This window comes from Phodopus roborovskii, unplaced genomic scaffold (genome assembly GCF_943737965.1).
Source record: "Phodopus roborovskii unplaced genomic scaffold, PHOROB, whole genome shotgun sequence".
Taxonomy (NCBI): domain Eukaryota; kingdom Metazoa; phylum Chordata; class Mammalia; order Rodentia; family Cricetidae; genus Phodopus; species Phodopus roborovskii.
Genome location: NW_026125506.1, coordinates 11169929 through 11197779, shown reverse-complemented (window position 1 = coordinate 11197779; position 27851 = coordinate 11169929). Strand labels below are relative to the sequence as shown.

General features: G+C 44.2%; 1 protein-coding gene across 2 annotated transcripts; it reads left to right on the top strand.

Moving 5' to 3' along the window:
- The first annotated feature begins 19 nt into the window (after nt 1-19).
- Anapc5 (anaphase promoting complex subunit 5) lies at nt 20-26410 on the top strand. Of its 2 annotated transcripts, none has more exons than XM_051176616.1 (17): nt 20-333; nt 2603-2682; nt 3458-3567; nt 4392-4575; nt 7613-7679; nt 10054-10155; nt 10972-11162; nt 14258-14339; nt 14996-15085; nt 16501-16682; nt 17719-17854; nt 20161-20235; nt 22430-22551; nt 23902-24009; nt 24084-24231; nt 25378-25540; nt 26078-26410. In XM_051176616.1, the coding sequence occupies exons 1-17, from the start codon at nt 163-165 to the stop codon at nt 26287-26289; spliced, it is 2223 nt and encodes a 740-aa protein (XP_051032573.1). In that variant the 5' UTR covers nt 20-162; the 3' UTR covers nt 26290-26410. The 2 variants fall into 2 exon arrangements, with proteins under 2 accessions (XP_051032573.1, XP_051032574.1); XM_051176617.1 differs by having other exon boundaries at nt 21-333; nt 16540-16682.
- Nucleotides 26411-27851: the final 1441 nt, after the last annotated feature.

Sequence of the window (27851 nt, the reverse complement as noted above, 5' to 3'; positions counted from 1 at the left end):
TCTTTCGGGCACGGAGGACCCGCTGCTGTGGGAAACAGTCCTGGGCGGGCGAGGTGCCGGGCGGGTGAAGCCATGGCGTAAGGCGGCTCGTGGGCGCGGCGCGTGGCAGGCCTTGGAGGCCTGTCATTGCTAGCGTCCACGAGAGCCAATACTTGAGTTCCAATGATGACCAATGGGGTAGTGCACGCCAACTTGTTTGGCATTAAGGACTGGGTGACGCCCTATAAGATCGCGGTCCTGGTGCTGCTGAACGAGATGGGCCGCACGGGAGAAGGCGCCGTCAGCCTCGTGGAGCGGCGGAAGCTCAACCAGCTGCTCCTGCCCCTGCTGCAGGTGAGAGGCCTCCATCCTCGCCCGCCCATTCCCGCGCGCCTACTGTAGGCCCCGCCCTGGGCCTGGGGGCGGGGACGGTCCAGCCCTGGGCCTGGGGGCGGGGGTTCATCTCGCAACTCTGCTCTCGAGGAATCTGGAAAAATTGCGGGAATGCTTCTAGCTAACGCTTATTGAGCGCCTGCTATGGACAGGTGCTTTACGTGCATTCTTTTTGCAGGCTTCATCAGGCTCCTGTATTACCTGAGTGACTGGGGGGGGGGCTTCTGTCGGCCTTCTAAAAAAGCACATAATCATGAGCTTTGGAGAACAAGGAGAGGAATTGTAGATGCTTTTCACTCTAGAGGGTTGTAATAATTAGAATAATGACATATCAGTGTTGCTCAAAATTTTATTATGTGTAGTGGGCACTGGAGATGTTCTGTTAATTTTTCAGACTTAGATTGTAGCTCCGCTGACTGGAGCAAGTTCGTTAAACCCTTTTGAGCCTCGACTTTCTGTAATATGAGAAAGATGACAGAATCGATTGACATTCGCTTTTTAAAAACATTTATTTTATGCGTCGGCATGTATGTATGGTGTACCACGTGCCCATGGAAATCAGAAGGTGTTTCCCTGGAACTGGAGTTGCAGATGGTTTTGAGCCACCATGTGGGTCGTGGCAGTTGAACTAAGGTTCTGTGTTAAGATCAGTCAGTGCTCTTTACCACTGAGCCATCTCTCCAGACCTAATTGACATTTATAAGGCTTTCCATAGTTTGTAACTCAGCCCTATCCATATTTCTAGTATTATAAATTCATATTATCTCAAAAGCCATAATACTAAAATTGTTAGTAGAAAAGAAATGGTGATTTTTAGTATCTTAGCTCTCACCTACTAGTTTTTAAAAAAAAAGCTATTTTTTTTGCTTTTTGGAATTCTTTCTAATCCTTTGCCCAGCTACCTACTAGTTTTAAAGTACATAGAGATTTAATCTAATAACATTCTAATAGACCTTAACCCCTTTACTTACCATTTAACATTTCCAATTTGTGTTTACCTCTTCCACTAATCCTCAAAGTTTGTTGTAAAAACATCCAAATAGAACAAAAATTAATGGAGTTGCCAGGCATCACGTGATGGCGCACGCCTTTAGTTCCAGTACTGGGGAGGCAGAGGCAGGTGGCCTGCCTGGTCTACAGAGCAAGTATCAGGACAGGCTCCAGAGCAGTACAGAGGAAAACCAAAAACCAAACCAAAACAAAAAAACCCTGAGAAAACAAAAACAACTGATGGATTGAAAAATAGTGCTCCATGCTTTTCGGCTCTCTCATTTCAATATTAATCCATCTAATTGTTGAGTAGTAGTTTTAAAAGGACCTTGATAAATGCTGCTTGCTAAAGTTTGTGTTTTTGTTTTAATGTACAGGTTCTTTTAAAGTAATGTTTATCAAATACAATTTTTCAAGAAGTAGATTTGCGGAGACAGGGTTTCTCTGTGTAACAGCTTTGGCTGTCCTGGAATTCACTTTGTAGACCAGGTTGGCCTCGAACTCAGAGAGATCCGCCTGCCTCTGCCTCTCAGGTGCTGGGAATAAAGGTGTGTGCCACCACTGTCCAGAGGGTTACCCACTTCTAAAGTGGCCTAAACACTGTTAACTTTCAAAAATGGCTGCAGTGTGTCATTGTAGACCTCATCTAGATTATAACTGTGATAGCTGATTGCTTTACCTCAGCTCTCTGAGGTTTTATTTTACCTGAGGTTGAGGTTACCCTTTACCCCAGAAGGTACTGTTTCTAGGTTTTGCCTGCCTGCCTGCCTGCTGGCCCGTCTGCTCACCCACCCTCTCTCCCTCCCTCCTTCTCGAGTTTGGGAAAGGATAAAATGTGTTTATCCTCATAAAAACGCGCGCGCCCACCTTCGTATGATGCTTCACCATGTACAGAGCCTTTTGCATTAGCTCACTTACTTTTGCCACCAACCAAAGACATAGTGATTGCTGTGTCCATGTAACTAATGAAGGAAACAGGCTCAGGGAAGCCACAGTGTTCCGTGTCTATAGAATGCCAGAGGAAGGAGAACCTTGTGCTATAAATCCCGTTCACTTTTTCTTCTTAGACCATTCAGTTTCCATTGACTAAACAAAAACAATCCCTAAATGTGAAGTATTTCTTGGTGTTTTATGTTGTCAGGAATATCCTGATTCTGTATTTCTTGTTGGAATGATGGATAATAACTCTGTTTCTGTTCCTGGCCATTATCTGTAATCTTCCTGTTTCTCCTTTATGCAGGGCCCAGATATTACACTATCAAAGCTGTACAAGCTAATTGAAGAATCGTGTCCTCAGCTGGCAAATTCAGTGCAGATTAGGTAAACTTACTTTCTGCTAAGGGATGGGTGAAAATTACAAGAGTGGCTGGTAATTAAGACTTTAAAAGGCATAGTTAGGAGCCAGGCATTGGTGGTGCACGACTTTGATCCCAGCAGTCTGGAGGCAGAGGCAGGAGGATCTCTGTGAGTTTGAGGGGAAAGGCGCTCCAAAGCAATACAAAGAAACCCTGGGGGGGCATAGTTAGGGTCTGGGGGTGTGGTTTTGTTGATAAAGTGGTTGACTCCCATGCACAAAGCCTGGGTTTGAGCACCAGCTCTTTAAACTAGGCAGAATGGGCTGAAGCTGTAATCCCAGCAGTGGGAGAGGTAGAGGCAGGAAGAGCAGAAGTTTAAGGTCATCCTCCTTAACTGTAAACAAATATGAAGCCAGCTGGGATACATGGGGAAATAAGGTTTACGCTTATTTGTGGGGTTGTTTTCCTTAGTACCTTTATTTTTAAAATTTTAAGTAGATAACATTAGACTTATATCCCCCCCATGTATTATTTCATATGGAATTACCTCCTTTTGTTAGATAATTCCATTTTTACTTTGACAAATGTTATGACCAGGAAGGGAGCAATGTATGATACTCTTGAGGAATATGGGAGTGATATTTTTAAGTGGATTATAAAGTTTGTTTTATGAGCTACGGTCTTATACAAACCTTGAAATCACTTTTAAATCAGAGTTGTGGTCAGTAATTGAGGAATATGAAATGTGGAAAGATGTTCTGTGGCCTTCCTAAAACGTACATCCCAATTTTCTCATTCAGAATCAAACTGATGGCTGAAGGCGAATTGAAGGATATGGAACAATTTTTTGATGACCTTTCAGATTCCTTTTCTGGAACTGAACCAGAGGTTCACAAAACAAGTGTAGTAGGTATGAAACTTCTCAGAAGAGCGGAGAGCGTTTTCATTGGAGTGAGAAGCTTTCCAAGGGCCGTCTGTCATTCCTCTGGTATACATGAACCAGCAGAGTAGGGGTGTTGGCTATGTTGTGGTTTGTATTTACTGCCTTACGCTTTTGAGCTATATTTACCCATAGCTTGTGGAAAAGCACCTCTGTTTTACCTGTAATAGTTAGCCTGGTTCTGGGGTCTTTAGGGTTTCCCAGCTCTTTTCACAGTCCTGCGGACCACTTGCCTGTATTGTGCAACTGTAAGTGAGGGTCACCAGCCAAACTTAGGAGGCGAGGTAAGTAAAACACACTCTTACTTTAGTATTGGAAGTATGCGTACATGGCATTTCTTTGATGCTTTTTCTACTAACTGTGTACCCGTGCCCCTCCCCTCTGGCTCTGTTGCATGGTCATTTTTATGTTACTCAACGTCAGTTGTTTATTGATCTCCCGTTTCCCAGGTCCTGGATGTACAAGGTAGATGTAGACGTCTCTCACAGAGACTGCGTTGTGCAGGGACTTGGGGTGGTAGATGGTAAAAAGTAAATCAGTACATAAGATAATGTAATCACTTGGCTTTTGACTAGAATCAAATATAGTAAATATGGTAGTTTCAGAGAGTTCGGATAGCTGTGAAGAAAACAGGCCTGAAAGTAAGGAGATGTAAAGCATGAGGGACGAAGACTCCGGGAGGGGCAGCAGCTGCAAGCGCCTGTGATTCTTCTGAAGGAGGAGTGGGGCCGGTAGCCACTGCCTTCTTAGGTGTCAGTTAATGCTTTCATGTTGTCTGTCGTCTTATTTTGTAGGTCTGTTTCTGCGTCACATGATCTTGGCCTACAGTAAGCTTTCTTTCAGTCAAGTGTTTAAGCTGTACACTGCCCTCCAGCAATACTTCCAAAACGGGGAGAAAAAGTCGGTGGAAGACGCTGATATGGATAGAGAGGATGCAGAGAGACAGATGGAGAAGGAGGAGCTTGATGTGTCTGTAAGGTAATTTGGGTTTTCCTATCAGGGGCCATTTTCCACTGACACAGCTTATCTAAAAGTGCCACAGTCTGATTTGCTTCAGACTATGAGCTGGCTGTCCCCCTTTCTGTCTCTAGGCATCCAGAGGGTTGACCCATGGGCTGCACCCAAGGTTTTGTGCCCTGTGGTCTGGCGTTGGCTTGTGGATGCACAAGTGGGCAGTCACAGGTGGAAAGAGAGTGAGGTCAGGGTGTGGTTTCAATGGCTCCCTTCCTTTGGGTTCGTGGCAGTGGCTGTGGGGGCACAGTTCTGGTCAAGTGGCCCTCTATACTTTTGGAATGTGGTGGCTAGGAGGAAGTATTAGCAGGCATGAGTATAAAGGTGGTCCATTGTTGTCTCCCCTGGGAATTGTCTTTCTCTTCCTGCTTCTCTGAGCCCTTTGTTAAACTCAGATTTCTAAGTTAGAATGTGTGGTTCTTTCCTGTAGTGACAGCTATCCTAATAAGCAATAGCATTAGTCTTCGGAATGAAGGAACTTTTGACTGTTCATAAAAATCTCCTGGGGGCTCCCTAAAGCATGGGCATTCACCACACCCAGATCTCTATATAAAATGTTTTAAAATTAGCTTACAATCCAGTGGATTTCCATAAGTTGGTCTCTTATTTAGTTACTTATTGGCACATGGCTCTCATTCTCTGGCCTAATAGGGGCCTAAATTCATCCCTGGCTGGTCTCAAACATGAACACTTACATACATCGCACACATACACACACACACACACACTCATTCACACTCTTTCAGGCCAGGTGTAGTGGCTTTAATCCCAGAACTCAGAAGACAGACACAGAAAGATGTCTATTAGAGACTAGTCTTGTTTACGTAGTGAGTTTCAGCACAACTAGGCCTACATAGAGAGACCCTGCCTCAAAATCAAAAAATAAACTTAGTAAAATATAATTTCCTGTAATTTTTGACTAATTTGAACTAATTTTGAACCTTTTTGTTGTTTGTTTTGTTTTTGCAGTGCTGGGGCTTGGGTCCCTGTCTTGTGCATGCTTGGCAGGTGCTTCACCTATAGTTTTAGAATGGTTGACTGAAGCCCTTTCTTGATTTTTGAAAAGGAAAATTTTAATTTTGTGTGTGTGTGTGTGCGGTTTCTTTTTTTTTCCAGGAGGTGGCTGGAACCCACAATCTCATGCGTGCTAGACAAGTAGCTGCACCTAACTTTTATAATTTTATTACATTAGAAGAAAAATTCTCCCTTTCCTGTAGTTACTCGGATGCTTTTAACTTTCTACAAGGAAATTGCTTTTCTCGAAAATTAGTATTAAAGCTGAAAAAAGGGTACATAAGCACATGAGGTGCACTGTGCTTTCTAAGTCAAGGTCTTCCTGTTGGAGTGGGGCACCCCCCCCCACTGTTTGGTTATTTTTATTTTGTTTTTGACAGGGTTTCATACGATCTAGTCCGGACTGTCCTTCAACTCAGGGTAGTCAGGTGCAGAGATTGCGAGTGTGAGACAGCATTGCCCACTTTATCTTAAGAAAGGAATGGCTGCCAGGCGTTGGTGGCACATGCCTTTATCCCAATACTCAAGAGGGAGAGGCAGAGGTAGACGGATCTCTGTAAGTTCCAGGCCAGCCTGGTCTACAGAGTGAATTCCAGGACAGGCTCCAAAGCCACAGAGAAACCCTGTCTTGAAAAACCAAAACCAAAAAAAAAAAAAAAAAAAGGATGGCCAAGGATGTAGCTCAGTGGTACAGAACTTGCCTTGCCTTCTGAGAATGAGGATCTAGGTTCGACCTTCAGTGCCAAAGAAACAAACACATTTCGAAGTCAACTGTTGAGTTATTAAATGTTTGTCAAATGTTTCTAAGACTCCGATTGCAAAAGAGGTAACTGAAATAGCCTGGTGTTTGCTTCATCCTTGTGGCTCAGCGGCAGCAGCAGCAGCATTAGCATTCATGTTCTGCAGTAGGAATGCAGTCTGCAGAATCTCACACATCCTGTGAGCTGCCTGTGGAGGTCCTCAGGCACTGCTTATTTCCTGGGCTTCTGGGGGGCCCTAACTTCTGAGGAAATCCTCGTGTGTTTTTTCCTGGTGGTAGCTTAATACTAGTCTCGCAAACTCACTATTTCATACTGTTCACTGAGTGCTTCTGCATGCCAGGCACTAAGCTTGGTACTGTTCATTTTGCAAAAAGGAGAAAATCCCCATGTTCATGCTGTTGGGTAAGGATGGACAGATGATAGAGGTAACTTGTTAGGTAAACTAACATGATGTAATTTTCAAGAGTCACTGTGGTTCAACAGACACCATGTTTGGTGATGTGTATAATGGGAATAGGAGTGGATCACGGAGGCAGGATTATGAGTTCTAGATCTTTGTAGGCTAGGTGGTGAGTTCCAGGATAGCCTGATCTATTTAGCAAGACCCTGTCTAAGTAAAGAATGAATGTGACACAAGATAGAGTGGCAGGGGTAAGGAGCTGTGTCAGAGAGCAGGGTGTGGCAATGCTCTGAAGGTTCACCCATGTTGTGTAGATGCCTGCAGAGTCTGGAGGGTTTCCCATAGTTGTGAGCTGCCATGTAGGTGCTGGGAATCAAACCTGAGTCTTCTGCGAGAGCAAAACCTGCTGCAAACACTGATCAATCACTTAGTCTGAGAATCTCCTTTTAAAAAGTCAGAATATTAAATTTTATGCATACACTTCTTTTGCTTATCTAAAGTTTGTCAGTGGATAATTGAATTGCTTTCATGTATCAGCTGTTACACTGCCATGTAAACATGGGTCTACGGGTGTGTGTGTGTGAATTCCTGCTTTCATTATGTTTTGATGTTTGATTTTTTTTTTTTTAGTAGCTTCTTAACATGTAATCTACTGAACTTGAACTTGCCATCTTCCTGTCTCAGCCTCATGAGTAGTGGAATTATAGGAGTGCATTACCATGAACTTTTAAATAATTTACATGATTTGTAAATGTTATCTCTTTTACTCTTGTGTAATTCTTTACTATTATTATTATTATTTATTTCTTTTTCTGTTTTCATTTTCCAGAGAAGAGGAAGTATCTTGCAGTGGTCCTCTGTCCCAAAAACAGGCAGAATTTTTTCTTTCTCAGCAGGTATGTTAATTGTTTAACTTCTATGAGTTTTTTCTTTCACTAACCCCTATGGTGTTCTGTATTGTCATGTCCATGTGATGTTAGTTTATTTGCAAAAGTATAGTGCTTATTACTCTAGCCCCTCTTAACTGGTAGCACCTATAGTTCTAGGTCTTTACCTGTGTTGTCTATCTTTATTCTTCTTTTGACATTATAGTGCAAGTTGGTTAGATAATGGTGCAGGACCAACAACCCATACACTAGTAATTTAGATTTGCTTTTTTTCTTTTCTCAGTTACGTATTTATTTATACTATTGAGGGGATTGAACCCAGTGTCCTGTGCATACCAGGCATGCACTGAAGCAAGCTGTTTTGTCTCCAGTTAATGTTTTTCCCCATGTGTGTATGTCTGGTATGTTTGGTGTGTGTGTGGGTCTGCATGTTTGCATGAGCATGTGGAGGCCTGGTGTGATGTCAGGCATCTCTGTCTGTTGTTGATGCCTTAGTCATTGAGGCAGGATCTCTCAGTTGAATCCAGAACTTGCCAAGCTGCTAGTCTAGCTAGCTAGCGTGCTCTGGGGACCCTCTCAGCCCTTCTCTAGCACTGGAGTTTCAGAGGGCTGCACACCCACCCACCTTGTCTGTTTTCCTCTCTCAAGCCTGAGTGCTGGGGTTACCATCATGACTTCATGCTGGGAGATGTCATTCTGTAACTGTTTCTCTTATTGGTTAATGAATAAAGCACTGTTGGCCAATAGGAAAGCAAGGTAGGCAGGACTAGGAGACAAGATTGTCCGGGAGAGGTAGTAGGGATTCAACATGTAGAGACTTGAGGGAGAACAACTTCGGACCCTCTCTCCAGTAAGATGAGACCACGTGGAAATACTTAGATTAACAGAAATGGGTTAATATTTAAGACAGAGCTAGCCAATAAGAAACACTATCTTTTTTTATTTTAGTTAAAAAATTAATTGTGTCTATATTTGTGTCTATCTGAGTATGTGCTCATGGGTGCAGTGCCCATGGAAGCCAGAAGGAAGCATTAGATAGATTCCCCCGGAGCTAAAATTACAGGTGGTTGTAAGCTGTCTGGTGTGGGCGTTGGGCACTGAGCTTTGGTCCTTTGGAAGAGCAGCTAGCATTGTTAACCACTTAACCATCTCTTCAGCCAATCGTTTAGTTTTTGATGTATTTCAAGTTGCAGATCCTGGTATATGTTGCTCCAGATATGTCTTATCACAGCTTTGAGCCATAGATTTTTATTCTTGTGTTAATATAAGCTAAATGTTTTTTCCTGTGTTATTTTAATACAGTATAGAATTTTAAACTTTTTCTGTCTTGTTCATAATTTCCTGCATGTGAAAAGATGTAGTTTTTAATTTTGGCCAGATGTGGTGATACCCGCCTTCAATCCCACCGCTGTAGAGACAGAGGCAACCAGATCTCTGGGAATTCGAGAATAGCCTGGTCTAAAACAATTGAGTTACTCTTGCAGGTGCATTTCATGTAGAATTCTTTAACTATAGAGCCTGGGTTTCATAACTGAGTCATAGCTGCATCTACCTACTTCTACTAGGAAGACATATTTGTCATCTCACACCCTGGTACCCTACAGATGAATTAAAGGGTTAAAAGTAAACAGTTAACACTCTAATTAGACTAGAAGGAGTTCCATGTTAAGTTTTAACTGTCTCTGGGTGGGGAAGACATTTATGAACATAAAAGCTCTGGAAGAAACCATGCAGGAGATACCTAGTTTTTCAGCATAAAACTTAACTATTTGCATGTCATCATCACATTTTCTACCTTAATTAAAAGGCAAACAACAAAAAGGGGAAGTATTTGCAATAAATGTGAGTGAAAGACTTAAGAGTATCTCTTTAGAAACTTTTTTCAAAGACTGTTTGATGATGAGACAGGGTTCACGATATGTTATTATGTGGAAAGAAGTGGGGTGGGAATGGCTCTGCGGTTAAGAGGCCTGGCTGCTCTTCCAGAGGCCTGGGGTTGGATTCCAAACATACCCTAACTCTAGCTCTAACTCAGGTTCAAGGGGGATCAGATGCCCTCTTCTGGCCTCCTTGGGTACTGCATGTAGGCAAAATACCCAAACATAGCTAAAAGTAAATAAATCTTGCTGGGCCATGGTGGCTCAGACCTTGCCTAGCCAAGGCGATAGGAAGTGGAGATAAATTGGGGCCCGCTTAGGTTTGCTGGGCCTGGAAGGAGCGTGTGGGTGAGGAGGCTTGTGTCCAAGGGCAGGGAGTAGTAATGTGTGTGCTAGCGTGTACACGGTCAGTGTGTTTAGAGAGTAAGCCATCAGGCGGTGGAAGTTACTCTGTGACCCTGTCTGTCGATGCTCTCTCTCTCACCTGGTGTCCTTTTCATTCTCAGGCTGCTTTGTTGAAGAATGATGAGACTAAAGCCCTCACCCCGGCCTCCTTGCAGAAAGAATTGAACAACTTGTTGAAATTTAATCCTGATTTTGCCGAAGCGGTGAGTTTCTTCTAGAATTTGTTGTTGGGTTACAGAGAAAGGTCAGTGCTGTTCAATTATCAGATAGTACACAAATTCTAGGTTCTAAAAGAAATCACATTGTTGACAAGGTAACAGCACAGCCCAGGCTGCAGGGCTCTCCAACTGTCTCTTAGCCGAGGTCCTGCTACTGTGTCCTGTCTGGCATCTTGGGTGTAGCTTGGGACAGCAGGTGGTAGACTTGATTAATAAACATTTTGGAGTTAAAAAAAATCTTTTTCTTTCTCCCTTTTGTATTTTGAAAAATTAAATATCCAATAATTTAGTTCTCTATAAAATCTGTTACTCTGTGACCTTCTTAATGATATTTGATTTGACATCAGATTTTATTCTTATGTCAAAACAGCCCCTAATTGTTTTCCAGTAACTGAGATCTGCCCATTAGAAAAGTAGTTTAATTCTGTGAATCAAAGCAAAAGGACAGGAATTCACTTGGTAGCTAATTCTTACTAGTCTTACTCTGTCTTAAGTTGGACATTTAGAATTAACTTACAATTTGTACATGAATCGGGTTTTCATTACTTCAGTGTTCTCTAATACCTCAGTTTGGGGGAGGTGAAGGGTACCCTGGGGTACTATTGATTTACTCAGGGTCTAACACAGCCAGTGGCATCGTAGCCCATATCTTCTGGATAACCCTGAACAAACGCCTAATGGTACGCTTGTCATCTGTTAACTGTTGCAGCCCAGTGTCTTGAATCTCTTATTTTGCCTATGAAGAAAAGATTAAGCTGGAACTCTGACTTTCACAAGACGATTGATTATTTCTTGTTTTAGCATTACCTCAGCTACTTAAACAACCTCCGTGTTCAAGACGTCTTCAGCTCAACACACAGCCTCCTTCATTATTTTGACCGCCTGATTCTCACTGGAGCCGAGGGCAAAAGTAACGGGGAAGAGGGCTATGGCCGGAGCCTGAGATATGCTGCCCTGAACCTGGCTGCTCTGCACTGCCGCTTCGGTCACTAGTAAGTTCACAGACCTCTTTCGATCCCTGAGGATGTGGAAGACAAACCATTGCCAGTGTAGTGATGCCCCTGTAATTGCAGCACTCAGGAGCAGAGGCACGTGCAGTTCTGAGTTTGAGACTAGCCTGATCGACGTAGCAAGTTACAGGCCAGTAACTAGTGCTATGTAGTGAGACTAAATGACCAGAAAACCACTCTTGAGGCGTGGGCACAAGCCTATAATCTAAGAGAACATTTGCAAGCTCATGGCCAGCCTGGGCTACATAGGAGACCCTGTCACAAAACAATAAGCAATTTTATTTTTAAAAAGAAGAAAGAAACTAATTTGAGATTTTTCTGGATTTCTAGTTTCCAGAGTGAACCTTTCTGTACTGGAACACAGTTAAAGTTCCCCTTAGTAGTATGCCCTCTGGTGTCAGTATGTAGTATTGCATGTTTTAGTGCCTGGGCCTAGTTTGTTTTTTACTTCTTCGAACAACTCAATCATTTAGGGATGAGGAGATTATGTCATTATGCCAAGGATTCCCAAGAGGATTTTTGGATATAACGATGGTGCTGTGGAAGTTATTTTCAGTATTTATAAAGTTAAAGGAAAGTTGTGTGCGTAGCTTGCTGGAATTCTGTGTGCTTTCGCATGAGTTTCGGTAGCTGTGAGGCGAAACAAGTTGATTTTGTTATATACCTGGTTTTATTGTTTGTTTATTTTGTTTTGTGGGAAACACATGGCAACTTGTAGTCAGGGCAAGTGTGTGGACATCTTCATGTGGAAAGGGTCATATAAGAGGGGCTTAGGTTGATTGCACATGTAGCTACTAAAGCAGGGTGGAAACTGGTGAGCAAACTCAAGACTGAGAAATGCATACTGCTGAACAGACCCAGAGGTCCAGAGCAAGATGTCTTCAAGGACATTCAGGCCATAGACTGATACTCCAAACTCAATGGTTATGTGCGATTACATACTATCTTAGGATAACTAACTCCTTTTTCTGATTTAATAACCTCTGGATCAAATGTCCATTCTGTTTGGCTGATTGGTTGTCTTTTACTCCTTGGGGTACTGGATGTAGGACCCAGGACCCGTAAGTGCTTTACCACTGAGCACCAGCTCCAGCCCAAAGACCTTTTTCGTAAAGGGTTTCATGTTTTCCAACTGGTCCCCAATTTTTTACATAGCTAAGAGTGACCTTGAACTTGTAATCCTCCTGCCTCTTGTCTGAGTGCTGGGATTTCCGGTGTATACCAGCATGCCTGCCTATGTGGTGGTAGAGATTGAACCTAGAATTAGGCACACACTCTGCTGACAGTGATATCCCTAGCTCTATAATGTTGAACATTTTGATAACTGTTTATTGATCATGTACTTCATACTGGGACACATTGTGTGTGTCAGGGAATAGGAAACACGGATGTGAAGCTTACCGTGCAGAGGTAGACAGCGGTACAGAATGGACCTCTGGACCAGGGTGAGCACCATGTGCACATGCACAGGCGCCAAGGTTGCAGATTAGTCCTGCCTGCTGACCTGAGATTAGAACACAGACTTCGGGAAACCAAGTGGCCTGTGCCTGTGTTTGGAGGAATTAGTCACATAGTGAGAAGGGTCCAAGTCAGGAGCTTATGGCTTGTCTGAGCAAGTGCATCCTAGCTCTGTAAGTGAGGAGAAATAGAAGGTGACAGGGGTCAGCATTTGGTCATGGGGACCAGGTAAGAACTCTGACATTTACTCTGTGTAGGAGGCCATTGCTTCTGTCTCGGAAAACTTAGTAGGCATCATAGTACACTTCAGATGTGAAACCAGCTTGCCTCTTGCTCTTTTGTAGCCTTTTTGAGACAGTCTCATATAGGCTTGTGTCACCATGCCAGATTCTTTTACTGCAAATGTTGCTTGATTTTCTTGATGTTTCTGTGTTGGAAGTTGCTAGTCCTGCTGTATGGCTCTCTCAAACTCTCCTTTCCTAAGCTTAGCATTGTGCGGCCATCTGCTGTTTAATGTAGTGATAGTAACTGAGGACCTGTGTGTGCGTGTGTGCTTTCGGTTCTCAAATAGTTCACGATATAGCATAGAAAGCAGTTTGAAAGAAATGCAAAACAGGTTAAAACACATCTGGCTTCTCTATTTATACAGGCAGTTAAGAAAAAAATGGAGGACTACCTAGTTAAAATTATTATACCTGTGAGGTTGTTGTTGGTGCTGGGAGAAAATTCACTGTGTGTGTTGTCCTTAAACAAGTGGCGTCCAAGAGTTTCTGGTTCTTCATTGAGATGCCGGTGGAGGCATTAGCAAGGCTCTCATCCTGTCTTTGGTATTGGGAAATCCAGAGTGGAAGGCATGGCCTATACTGTTTGGAGGTTTGTGAAGTGGTTAATAAAATTGACACAGGTTAAGAAGGCAACATGAAGCCAGGCAGCGCTTGGGAGGCAGAGGCAGGTGGATATCCGTGAATTCGAGACCAGTCTGGTCTATAGAGCGAGTTCCAGGACAGGCTCCAAAGGGAAGAGAGAAAAAAAAAGGCAGTACACAATAGTATTTAATGGAGCGGTGCAAAATGGTGTGTTTTCAGAGGTGCTAGCTCAGCAGGGCTGAGAATAGCTGGCTGGACTCCCATAGATATTGAGAGGTTGGGGAAACTTGATATTCAGTGGACGATTGATTGTCTATGAGCAGAGAAAAATATTTACTAGAAATAGGAATCTTTAGAATGTTTCTGAAAACAGATTTTTTAAATGATGATAAAATGGCAACTGCTCATAGTATTTTTTTGTTTTCAACAATGCAGAAAGGAACTTAATGAAACAAATATTGGTCTTTTCCTTGTTGTTCTCTTGGCAATGGACAGCTGGGACAAACATTTTAGAAACAGCAAGGAAAGCCATTTCCTTTACTAGACATTCCCCCAGGAAGGACCTGTTCCTGCCTCCACGGTGTCTGTTTGCTGCTCCTGGGGCTGAGGCAGCCACGGAGAAAGCTCTCCTTAAATAGCCACAGCTGCAGCTAGAGCCTGCTCATGGACAGACTTCGTGCAGATGACTTCCTGCTACTGACGCTTGCATCTTTGTGATTGCTAATGGGATATTAATGTTTAGTCTGTCATTAGTCAACAGGCAGAGCTCGCCCTGCAGGAGGCAATTAGGATTGCCCAGGAGTCCAACGATCACGTGTGTCTGCAGCACTGTTTGGTGAGGCCATCCTCTGGTCTTGGGATTTTGCTCATGGGTTGAGTTGGCCTCCTGAAGGCCCAGTTAATCAGGTTGTTAATCAGGCAGTGGGAGCTAAGGTCCTTAGTAGTGAGGGAAATTACTAAGGTAGACACAAGAGTTCACAGAGGGCCCCCATACTCATTTCCTTCTTAATTCATTGCGTTCGTTCTGCTCCAAGCACTTTTGTCTATACAACTCCACATGAAAAAGAGTCAAGTATTGCATTGATATTAATTAGCATTAATGAAACGATATATTATACCTAGTAACTTGGTGAGATGTTAGTGTATTAAAGCATAATTGCCAAGTATATAGAGTCCTGAGACACTTGACAATCACCTTGACTCTCATCTCAATTGAATGCCGGATGGAGCTTTATGCTTCTTTCTGAATTGCCTTCCACTTGGGGCTACCAGAGAGACAGTGGATCAATGGCTTGTTTATCTTGGTCTGGCCTTGGTAGGGGTTTTAATATGCCTGGCAGGTTTCATTTACACTCAAAATTCACAAGAGCCAGGACTCTAGAGGGTTTATTTTGTCCCTTTTAAATTCCTTCTCATGTCCACATTGATGTTTCACTGGAGCGTCCACCATTGCCGTTGTTATGACACATTTTGATGGTTGTCTCTTGCCAGAGCTGGCTTTATGTGCTGGGGCAGAAGAGAGCCGATAGCTATGTTCTGCTGGAGCACTCTGTGAAGAAAGCAGTACATTTTGGGTTACCGGTAAGGCTCATCTTCCTGTGAGATTGTTGACATAAGAGGCATTGAGCCTCTGTCTCCTCTTCTACCCACCTTTGTCGTGACCCAGCATAGACTTAGAGTGGGTATTTCTACACATGGTTTCGATCTTGGTTGTTTCCTACAACTTAAATTATTAATCACACCACTAAATTCTGTCGGGCAGGTTTCTCTCTGTTCCCTTTGTCCTAATAACATCTGTGAGAGCTCCACTTACTGATTTGACAAGAGATCTTTGTTTAGTTTATGGAGTAACAGTTAGTACATTTTCACTTAGAAAAAATATAGAAAAGGCTTTTATCTTCTTTTTTAGCACTGGGGATAGAACCCATGACCTCACCCATGCTAGGCAAGTGCTTTACCATTGAACTACATCCCCAGCCCTGGGAAGGTTTCATTTTAAGCCAGGGATTGGCAAACTACAGCCCGTGTTTCAAATCTGGTGCTCCGTCTGCCTGCGTATGCACATTGAGCAAAGACAGGGTTACATGTCTAGATGGATGGAGCAGGGGGACAGCCACAAGTAAGCAGAGACCAAATGTGGCTTGGAAACCGAAATCTGCTCTGACCCTTGCCAGAACATTTGCTGATCCTTGTTTTAAACAGTAAGCAAAGCCTTCTGGGAAGATCTGTTTTCATTGTGGCCTCGTGACAGGCAGAGGGCGGGTTCTGTGTGCAGAGAGGGTCTAGACTGCTGGTGGAAGAATGCTGCTCCGTGTCAGCGTCTGCTGGGTCTATGACCACAGATCGATCGTGAGGTTGAGAGCAGTTTAGTCTAACCCTGCTCAGTCTGTGCATTGCCTGTGTGATCTCTTCTGGGAAAGGGAACATACATAGACAGAATTGAAGTGGCGGGTTAATATACTCTGTTACGGATTTAAACTGCCTTTTTTAGTTAAGCTTTTTACCCTTGAAGATTATTCCAGGAGTTAAGAAGATAACTTGTTGCTCACGACAGGCATCCGTTTTTTTTTAATCTCCTGTTACCTGATGTGCCCGGCACTGTTTGCGTTATTATCTCATTGTAATCCTTACCACGATTCTTTATGATAGGTTTGATGCCCATTTTACAGATGAGGAAGCTGAGGCTTAGCTAAGAAGCTAAGTGACTGGCCCTAAGTCAACAGTAAGTAGCAGAGGCAGTGTCTAAGTCCAGGTTACCTAATGCCGAACGAAGCCCTGGCTCTTTGCCGTGTACACTCTGCTTCTCTTTCAGCCCTAGAGTTTCAGGAACACAGTTCTCACGGGTCAGGGTTGAGGTCAGGCCGTAGGTACTTTCCTTTAAGTAGAGCTGTCACTGTGCATGTGCTGAAATGTGAAATCCACCACATTTCTGAAGAGCAAAACAAATTCTGTCATGTAATCTCTATCTTGGGTCGTGGGTATATCTGTCCCCTTAGTACCTCGCCTCCCTGGGAATACAGTCCCTTGTTCAACAGAGAGCTTTTGCTGGGAAGACGGCCAACAAACTGATGGATGCCCTGAAGGACTCCGACCTGCTGCATTGGAAACACAGCCTGTCAGAGCTTATCGATATCAGCATTGCACAGAAAACGGCCATCTGGAGGCTGTACGGCCGCAGGTAGGTCTCCGGGCATACTGCCAGAGCCATGGAGGTGTGGAGCCTGCAGAGAAAAGCAGGGGCCACCAAACTGGGCCTGGGAAAGCTTGTCCCCTGGGAAGTTGTTCACGGAGGGAGTAGAGAAAATGCCTCGTCATCTGGAGACATTTATAGTCTGCACCAGCTTGGCACAGTCTTCCCCCACGAACACGGTTTACTCTTCCGGCTGCTCTGTGTAACCGGTGGGTGACCTCTCATCTGGTCGGCACATTTAATCTCAAGATCACGAGTGTAACTGACCAGTGACCAGCTGGGGCACAAACCTAGATCACCTGATCTGGAGCTGAGGACCCCTTTCCTGTTCGCATGCTGCATGGCCTCCTTGTGCAAGTCCAGCATCCCCTCCCCACAACTGCTTGTGTAGACAAGGTTGCTTCTCTGTTGAGGTGTTTTCTCTGGAGTATCTCCAGCCACTCTGTTCTCCACTTAGCCACCTGTAGTTTGGAAGTAAACTTCTGAACCAGGCTTTCCTCAGAGCCCTGTCTTCATCTCACGTGTCTCCTAGACAGTCTGTTATTTCTAGGAATTTGGTAATGAAAGGAAGTGCCTCTTTACCAGTCTTGTTTTTGTATTTCAGATAATTTTTTGGCACGGTGTGCTCTGAAACAGCTGCCGACACTGGCCACTGCCTGCATTGCCAGAGCAGCCGGTGCCAGGATGGCATCGGGTCTGAATTTACCCGTGAAACCTAATTAACATCCCGTGACCTCAGGGAACATCGTGGATGGGGAGGTGGGGGTGGTGATCTGGGTGCTGAGTGCTCCCAGTTGTGCTGACCTACTCTGCGTCTGTCTACTTGGGGCCTGCATACCCAGGATACTTCTGTTGTCCTCGGCCTGAAGGCTGGAGAGCTGGCATGGGGAGGAATTGCTTCCACACATCCAGAGCTGCAAGAGTTAACGTTCTTGCGTCTCCACTGAGGATAACTGTAGGGTATGGCTCAGGGGCAGCATGGGTCTGCTGCCTAAAGGGAAATCTGTCCCCTCTCCTCACCCAGCACCATGGCACTGCAGCAAGCCCAGATGTTGCTGAGTATGAACAGTCTAGAGTCGGTGAATGCGGGCGTGCAGCAGAACAACACCGAGTCCTTTGCCGTCGCTCTCTGCCACCTTGCAGAGCTCCATGCAGAACAGGTGGGTCTTTTGTGTTAGCTTGTTCTGTGTTGCTGTAGCAAAATCCCTGAGAAAACCAACTTGAAAGGAAGTGCAGTAAAGCATAGCAGTGCATGTGGTAGTAAAGGTCCGTTCGCCTCGTGGTCCCAACATTGCCTCCAAGGGTATGCCCTAAACGTTAATTAAAAGGGTGGCACCATCTCCCAGTGGGCTTTTGAGGAACATTTCAAATCCAACTTCAGCACAGGTGGTCTGACCAGTTTTGCTTCTAGGGCACTGGAGGTTGCCATTTCTTTCCTTTAGAGAAAAAATCACTGGCTGTGTGTTGGATGGGTCTGGTCGGTGCAGGTTGCTGAAGAATGACATCCCCCATGGAGACGGTCTAAATGTAGAATGTGCAAAATCTGTCAAACGAAGGGTATTTTGACATCAGTGAAGGGAGCAAGAGGTTGGCTACTTGTATTTAAGAAACAGAATAGGGGACTGGAGAGATGGCTCAGCAGTTGAAAGCACTGGCTGTTTTTTCCAGAAGACCTGAGTTCAATTCCCAGCATCCACATGGCGGCTTAGAACTGCGTGTAACTCCAGTGCCAGGGGATCTGATACCTTCACACCAATGCACATGAAATAAAATTTTAAAAAAAGAAGGAAAGAAACAGTAGGCAGGGCATAGTGGTGCACACTTAAATCTCAGCGCTTGAGAGGCAGAGGCAGGTGGATCTCTGTGGATTTGAGGCCAGCCTGCTCTACAGAGTGAGTTCCAGGGCAGCCAGGCTATGTAGAGAGACCCTGACTTAAAAACAAGCAGGGCATTGATGGTGCACATCTTTAAGCTCAGCACTTGGGAAGCAGAGGCAGGGGGATCTCTGTGAGTTCATGGCCAGCCTGGTCTACAGGGATAGTTCCAGGACAGCCAGAGCTGCACAAGAAAACCCTTGTTTTGGGGGCCAGGAAAAAAAAAAAACAAAAAAAACAAAAAAACGGTTTCCTGAAAGAGAGATTGGGGAACTCTCCAGCCCTGGGCCTCACAGAACAAGCTGCCTTTTAAGCAGGTCTCCTTTATCACATTGTTTTTCTTCCCCCTTTGTGGTCGCCATTATTGTTAGGTGTAGTCCCAGTCTGTACAGTGCAGATCTTTCTGACTATACTTTATCATCTTCCAGCCCTTCCTACAAACACAGGAAGGTTGGGCTCTGATGGGTCCTGAGCTACCTGAGAATTCCACTCACCCCTTGCCAGGTCAGAGTGTCAGCCACCTGTGTTGACTCTCTGCTTTCTTCCAGAAATTTGATTCTTTTGTTTTTCTTCCATCTTACTGACACTGGTGCTGTCTACATCGTCTTTTGAGATGACATTCCTCATTGGCCTGGGCCAGCAAGCCCTGAGGATCTGCCTGGTTTTTGTTTCTCTAATGCTGAGATTACAAGCTCACGCTACCATGCCCAGCTTTTTAATTTTCTTGATGTTTTGGGATTAAGATCAGGCACTCATGCTTTGATGTAAGCACTGACCTATCTACCTCCCCATACCTGCTCATGTGGTCCATACTGCTGGGCTTGCACACAGCACTGTGCGGGAACTACTTAGCATCTTTTCTTCCCTCCTGATACATGGCTAAGTGGATGAGTAAAGAATGACTTCCAGGAATCTGTGAGACTTTTTTGTTGTTGGTTTTGTTGTTGTTCTTGTTTTCTGTTCTTTTTTTGGGGAGGAGGTTTCAAGACAAGGTTTCTCTTTGTAGCTTTGGAGTCTGTCCTGGCCACCACTACTTGGCAGAGATCCTGTCTTTTTTGTCTGTTTTTGTTTTGTTTTGTTTTTAAGACAGTGTTTCTCTGTGTAACAGCTCTGACTATCCTGGAACTCAATTTGTGGACCAGGCTGGCCTCAAACTCAGAGATCCATCTGCCTCTGCCTCTCAAGTGTTGGGAATAAAGGTGTGTACCACTATCACCCTGTCTTCTTCAACATGAGCCTAAGTGTAGGCATATCTTGTGTGGATTCTGTGCTGTGATACAGATAACACCTTTGTAAATCATGTCTGTATATATCTGAATGAACCAAGTTGAGTGCAGAGTTTAATAATAATTGTATTTACAGAAAACAGTTTCTGCAATTAAAGTTTTTAACATGAAAAAAGATTTAAAGGGAATTATAAAATTCATTAGAATGTATAGGAAAGAAAATATACTTACTGTGAAATTCAGTTTTCCGTGCCTGTTGTCTTCCAGCTTGCTAATGAAGATTAGGTAGGCCATATGAACCTCTTGGGTATATGAGCAGGTATAACTTCAATTCTGGTATGTCATTCAAATGCCTGTCTATTTTAGGGCTGTTTCACCGCCGCCGCTGAGGTGTTACAGCACTTGAAGGAACGGTTTCCACCCAACAGTCAGCATGCCCAGGTAACCTGCCTTTTTTGTGTCAATGGATTTATTTCTGAAAAGAATGCCTTTAATATAGGATTTTTTTTTAAAGACATGGTTGCCAGTGTTGGTGGCCCACGCCTTTAATCCCAGCACATGGGAGGCAGAGGCAGGCTAGTTCCAAGACAGCCTTCAAAGCCACAGAGAAACCTGTCTCGGAAAAAAAAAAAGACATGGTAAAATGTATCATAAGCTATCCAAATTCTCTAGCAGAGGATGATTGAACTTGTGATACTTACGTCTGTTCTTCCCAAGTACTGGGATTACAGTCATGTGCTATCACACCAGTTTATGTTGTGTTTGGGATGAAACTGAAGGCTTGGGGCTGGAGAGATCGCTCAGAGGTTAAGAGCACTGACTGCTCTTCCAGAGGTCCTGAGTTCAATTCCCAGCAACCACATGGTGGCTCACAACCATTTATAATTTGATCTGGTGCTCTCTTCTGGCATATAGGCAGAACACTGTATACATAATTAAAAAAAATTTTTTTTTAAGATTTATTTGTGTACTTATATATACAGTGTTCTGCTTGTATGTATGCTGCATGCCAGAAGGGGGTACCAGATCATATTACAGATGGTTGTAAGCTACCATGTGGTTGCTGGGAATTGAACTCAGGACCTCTGGGTCCCTTGGAACTGAAATTACAGACAGTGTGAGCTGCCATGTGGGTGCTGGGAATCGAACCCAGGTTTTAATGCACTCTGAACAAGCATTTTCTCATTGAGCTGCATCCCTCTAAAATAGGGCATTTTAGAGTCTTCCCTCAGGAAAACATTAGGCTACAAAGGAAGTTGTTGGTCTAGATATGTGGTTTAATGGTAGAATACCTGCCAGGCATCCACAAGGTCCTAGTTCTGTTCCTAGCACTGCAGAAAAATGGGGTGAAAAGGATGTGTGCAGGTGATATTACTTATGTGTTCTAAGCTAACATACAGTGCTGTTCTTGCATGGGACCTGAGTTTAGTTTCTAACAGCATGTCAGGCAGCTCAGAGTCACCTGTAACTACAGCTCTAGGGTATCCAATAGCCTCTTCAGTACTCTGCAGGCACTTGTACCCATATGCAAATATCTACACAGACACATAAATGGATTAAAAAAAAAAAAAAGAGTGGGGGCCTGGAGAGATGGCTCAGCAGTTAAGAGCAAAACAAAACAAAGGAAGCTCAAGCTAGGGATGTGGCTCAGTTGGTAGAGTGCTTGCCTAGCACGCCCAAAGCTTGGGTTCTACCCCTAGCACCACTTAAATTGGATGTGTTGCTGGATCCCTATAATCTCAGTATTCAGGAGCTGGAGGCAAGATGGACAATCAGAAGTTCAAAAGCATGGGCTGGGGACATAAGTTCGGTTACAGAACCCTTGCTTGGTATCCTCAAGGTCCTGGTTCAGTCTCCTTTACCAAACACCCACACACTTGTACGAATGGGCATATGCACGGGAATGCACACCCGAGAGTGTACACACAGAGACACACACACCTTCACATTCAGGTATCTCAGTGGTTAAGAACTCTAGCTAGTACTGTAAAAGACTTAGATTTAGTTCCCATCATCTATATGGCAGCTCACAATTTCTGAAAGTTTCAGAGGATTCAACTCCATCTTCTGGCCCCCAAGGATGCTAGGTAGACAAGTAGGGCACTTACATATGTAAAGGCAAAACTCTCATACACATAAACTATAAATAATATTTTAAAGTTCAAAGTCATCCCAGGATGTGTGGACATTGTGAGGCCTTTAAGGGTATTATAAAAGTATAGGACACATGAATAGGAATGGCAGACAACAAATCAAGTGCTTAATATGGGTAATAGAATTTGTTGAGAGCTTCAGTAGAATCAACATACCATCAAAATAAAGCACAGTGGGAGTTGATAAAATGGACACGAATCTATTGTGTGTTTGTTTGTTCTTCACAACAGTATCTCCGTGGTTCAGGCTGGCCTTGGACCCTTGATCCTCCTGCTTTTCCCAAATGCTGGAATTGCAAGTGCTTGCCACCATGAAACATGGGCTCCTCTCTCTCTCTTTTTTTAACTTGCCTGGAACATTAAGAAAATAAATAAGACATTTATGTGAATTGTTAGGATATTGCTAAGTAAACAAATATACTTTGATGTTGCCATTGAACAATAACATGAATATTTTTCTTTAATTCTTTTTTTCTTACTAGTTATGGATGCTGTGTGATCAGAAAATACAGTTTGACAGAGCAATGAATGATGGCAAATTCCATTTGGCTGATTCACTTGTTACTGGAATCACAGCACTTAATGGCATAGAAGGTGTATATAGGTAAGAAACTTGGAAAGCTGTCACCACAAAACAATCTACTTCTTTAAACTCCTGTGTGTGCTGTGTGCACTTGAACAGGTGTCACAGTACACATGTGTCAGTCAGAAGACAGCCCTCACCTTTGCCGTTTCAAACAGCGTCTCTCTTGTTCAAGATTTCCCCCTCTCCCATCCTTTTGCTAGGATCACTGATGCCCGTGCTACTGTCCAGCTTTTGCATGTGCTCTGGGGATCCAAGTTCAAGTCACCTCGCTGGCTCCAAAAATAATTTGCGAAATTATTTTATGTGTATGAATATTTTGCCTGTGTGTGTGTGTGTATGTATCATGTGAGTTCTTAGTGCCAGTGGAGGTCAGAAGGGGGGGAGGTAGGAAATCTTTATAACTGGAGTTAGACATGGTTGTAAGACACCATGTGGGTTCTGAAGTTGATTCCAAGTCTTCTGCAAGAGTAACAAGTGCTTTTAACTGCTGAACCACCTGTCCAGAAAAATAGCTTTCTGTGTGTATTCATTTACTTTCAGCTTTAGCTGAAAAAAGTCCAGGCTTTTTTTCTGTTTCATTTAGGAAATGGATAATCAATAGCTAGGTGTGGTTGCATATGCCTTAAATCTCAGTTGGAGGGAGGCAGAGGCAGGTAGATCCTTGTGAGTTCTAGGACAGTCTGGTTTATATAATGAGTTTCAGGTTAGCCAGGGCCATGTGGAGAGACCCTGTCTCAAGCAAACAACAAAAACATAATTAAAATTAAGAAAATAAGTATCTCCTAGAGATAGTAACTGAGATTCTCATTGCTATAACCCAAGATTTTAGTAAATGTTTTATTGTATTTTGTTTACTGGTTATGTGTTTGTGTGTCTCTGAGCATGTATGTGCCTTGTGCACATGTGGGGACCAAAGAACAGATTTAGGGTTAGTTCTCTTCTTCCACTATGTGGGTCCCAGGGATTGAACTCAGGTCATCAGGCTTGGAGGTAAACACCTTTGCTTGTTGAGCTTTCTTCCTGGCCCAGCTAGGATTTTCTTCTGTGCATATGCACATCCATGCATTGATTGGTTTTCTGAGGCAGGGTCTCATGTAGCTCAGGTTGGCTTCACATTTGGTGTATAGTGAGGATGTCTTTGAATTGACCCTTGTGTCTCTGATTCCCAAATGCTAGTATTACACCTGGTGATGGCAGCTGCTGCTTCTGCTCTTCAGTTTTTACCTCCTCTTCCTTTTAACAAAAATGAGCGGAGATAGCTTTTCTCCTTCAGCGGTTAGCTGTCTTGCTGAGGAAATAGAGCTTGATCCCCAGATGGTTGTAGTTGAAACACTTGTATGACCGTTCTGTTGGTTTTGACTGTTTTAGAAAAGCAGTTGTAAAGCAGGCTCAGAACCAAATGACCGAGGCCCACAAACTTCTGCAGAAGTTGCTGACGTACTGTCAGAAATTAAAGAACACAGAGATGGTGATCAGGTAAGCAGTCTCTCCGGTGTCTCCTGGGGGTGTGGCTGTGGATCTTCTCATCCCATTTTCCTCTTTGTGGTCAGTGTCCTCCTGTCGGTGGCAGAGCTGTATTGGCGGTCTTCTTCCCCGACCATCGCCATGCCTGTGCTCCTGGAGGCTCTGGCCCTCTCCAAAGAATACCGGTTACAGTACTTGGCCTCTGAAACCGTACTCAACTTGGCTTATGCCCAGGTAAGGCAGTCTGGTTTATCCTGGGGGAATGTGGGGATGAGGGTGTATTGTGTTTGTGTGTATGTGGGTGCGTGTGTGTGCATGTGGAGGCCAAAGTCAGCATGAGTGTCATTCCTTAGGAGCTGTCTGTCCATCTCAGTTTTTGAGTTTTTCGTTTTTATATAGGATTTCTACTTGGTCTTGTGATTGTCACTTAGGTTAGGCTGGCTAACCATTGAGCCTTAGGGATTCTCCTGTCAACTGGGACTACAGGTACATGTCACTGTGTCCAGCTCTTTGTGTGGTTGCTTGGGAATCGAACTTAAGTCCTCTGGTTTGCACCTCAGGCATTTTAACAACTGAACCATCTCCCCAGATCGCAGCCATCTGTTTCCAAAGTGCTAAATAACAGGCAGGTACCACACCTGATGAAGTTTTGAGAGGGAAAGAGGAAGGGAGGGAGGGAGAGAAAGAGAAAGAAAAAAAAAATGTGTGCTCGAATGAGCGTGTGTGTGTGTGTGTGTGTGTGTGTGTGTGTGTAGTGAGCTCATTACGGTTTTGGCATTCTAGCCTCTGGTGATCAATGATTTTGAGCATCATTACTTGTTACGTGGTTGTAGGGACATGTACACATGAGTGCACGTGCCCTCACAGTTCAGAAGAGGGTATTGGATCCCTTGGACCTGCGGTGGTGAGCAGCCCTTGTGAGTTCTGGGAACTGAACTCAGGTTTTTTGTAAGGGTTGTGCCTATTGGGCACCTTTAATACCAGCACTCAGGAGGCATAGACAAGCAGATCTCTGTGAGTTCGAGGCCAGCCTGGTGTACAGAGTTTCAGTACTGCCACAACGTTAGTTACACAGAGAAATCCTGTCTTGAAAAACCAAAAAGGGGCTGGAGAGATGGCTCAGAGGTTAAGAGCACTGGGTGCTCTTCTGGAGTTCCCGAGTTCAAGTCCCAGCAACCATATGTTAGCTTACAACCATCTATAATGAGATCTGGTATCCTCTTCTGGCCTGCAGGCAGACATGCAGGCAGAACCCTGAATACATAATAAATAAATAAATCTTAAATAAATAGTGGTACCTGTTAATGACTGAGCCTTCTCTTTAGCTCCTCTCTGACCATCTTTCTTTCTTATCTAAGATCTTGCACATTTCTTTTTCAGCTCATCCTGGGAATCCCTGAACAGGCTTTAACCCTTCTCCACATGGCCATTGAGCCCATCCTGGCCGATGGGGCTATCCTGGATAAAGGCCGTGCAATGTTCTTAGTGTCCAAGTGCCAAGTGGCTTCTGCAGCTTCCTATGACCCAGTGAAGAGAGCAGAAGGTAGGAGCTGTATGGGCGCTGTCAGGCTTGGCCAGCAATTGCATTTGCCTGTTACCGTTTCACCAGCCCTGGCATTCTCATTCTTATTTATTTATGTATTTTATGTGTATGGGTATTTTGCCTGTGAGCACCACATGCATGCCTGGTGCCATGAATCCCCTGGAACTGGAGTTACAGACAGTTGTGAGCTGCCATGTGGGTGCTAGGGATTGAACATGGGTCCTCTGGAAGAGCAGCCTCTGCTCTTAACCATTGAACCATCTCTGCAGCCCCAAGTGTTGTAATTTTTAATTTTAAAATTTTTAAGCAAAAAGCAATGAGACAAAGCCTTGCACAGTATGGTGTTTTTCATACTTTAATGAGTTAAGAATGTAAAAATACTTGCTATATGCTGAATCTAAAGATAGCAAGTTTTGAAAACTGGAGTGTTAATGTTGATTTCCCTTCCTTCCCTCCTTCCTTCTTCCCTTCTTCCTTCCTTCCTTCCTTCCTTCCTTCCTTCCTTCCTTCCTTCCTTCCCCCCTCCCCACTTGTCAGCTCTGGAGGCCGCAGTCGAGAACCTCAATGAAGCTAAGAACTACTTTGCAAAGGTCGACTGTAGAGAGCGAATCAGGGATGTTGCTTACTTCCAAGCCAGACTGTACCATGCCCTGGGCAAGACCCAGGAGAGGAACCAGTGTGCCATGGTCTTCCGGCAGCTGCATCAGGAGTTGCCCTCCCATGGGGTGCCCTTGATTAACCATCTCTAGAAAAGACTCCCTGCTGGCTGTTGTGTGGAGTATCAGTCACACTTTGCATTTGTTCGTTTCCTTCCCTGTACTTAAGGGTGACTTAACATGTTATCTTCTCAATAAACTGTTCTGCTCAGTTTGTCTGAGGTATTTTTTTCTGGGCTGAATTGCCAGTGTCTTTGTAAGAACTGTGTATTCTCTTAAGAAATCTGCTTAGAGGCCTTGGTGACTCAGGCCTTTAATTCCAGCACTTGGAAGGTAGAGGCAGGCTGAGCTACACAGTCTACATAGGGAGTTCAAGGCCAGCTTGTGCTACAGAATGAGACCCTGTTCCAAAAAGTAAAACTAAGGGCTGGGGAAATGGCAAGTGTGAGGACAAAGTTTGGAATCCCAAACCCACATAAAAGTGGGGGAGGCAAGACTTCTGCCCACAATCCCAGCCTCAGGAGGCAGAGGGCATTACCCAGGCAAGCTGGCTAGTGAGCGTGAGAGTCAAGAGAATATGAGACTGTCAAATGGAGACGACGGAGAGGCCCCTGGTCTCAGTCTGCCTCCCCTCTTCCCAAATGTGCACACAGGCATATGAGCCCTCATTCATGTGTGACCACAAAGTTGCATTTAAAAAGAATGTTTAGGGCTGTCAAGTGTGTCGCACAGCTCAGACATCCTGACTTGTATCCTGTAAACCCAAATAAAAGGCGGAAGGAGAAAACCAACCCCACATAGGTGTCCTGTGAGTGCTGTGCATGTGTCCGTGTGTCCTGACACACATCACACCCCTAATGAAAAGGCCTGGTTTGTTGTCGGTTGGTTTTTTTCTCAGTGCTGAGGATCCAGCTCAAGGCCTGACACATGGTGAGCTAGTGCCCTGCCATCCAGTACATCCTAGTCCCAGCCTGCTTTGAGGAGTCTTGGGTTTGCCTCTGCAGCTTACCTGTCTGTCACCCTGCTCTAGTTCTTGTGTATGGTTGTCTACAAGCATGTGTCAGTCAGTCCCTTCTGGGAGATTAAAAAGGAGAAGCTTTCTTTTTTGTTCAAGACAGGGTTTCTCTGTGTAACCTTGGTTGTACTGGAACTTGCTTTGTAGACCATCCTGGCCTCAAAATCACAGAGATCCCTCTGCCTCTGCCTTCTGAGTGCTGGGATTAAAGGCATGCGCCACTACTGCCCAGCCAGGAGGAGGCATCTTTATTTTATGATATTAGGACCAGTAGCATATTTCAAAACTAATTATTTTCTGGGCTCTGTTGCTCTTCCGCATGCATGTGCTTTTCTATATGCAAATGAGAAGTTATGATCAATTAAGTCTAGGAATTCAGAAGAAAATGATTATAGGGGAGAGGGTCTGAGGCTTGGAAGGACCTAGAAGCTCTCTTCAAACTATTTTCCATATGCCAACCCTATGGTTAAGCAGAGTCAGTTGTCATTGTGTGTTCATGAATTTCTTACCCTTGACTCAGGGAAATGCTGGCATTTCAAGGCCAAAGCAGCCCACACCCAAACAGCTCTCAAAGCCACAGGGAACCAACCAAATCTTGCAGCTTCTGTCATTGGCTCTTTTCTCTGTTAAATGTAAACTT

Excerpts from the sequence above, each read along its gene's own strand:
- Anapc5 (XM_051176616.1), top strand. The coding sequence starts at position 163 with ATGATGACCAATGGGGTAGTGCACGCCAACTTGTTTGGCATTAAGGAC. Across the intron at positions 7,680-10,053 it reads AATTTTTTCTTTCTCAGCAG|GCTGCTTTGTTGAAGAATGA; the intron begins GTATGTTAATTG and ends TTTCATTCTCAG. Across the intron at positions 14,340-14,995 it reads TGTGTCTGCAGCACTGTTTG|AGCTGGCTTTATGTGCTGGG; the intron begins GTGAGGCCATCC and ends GTCTCTTGCCAG.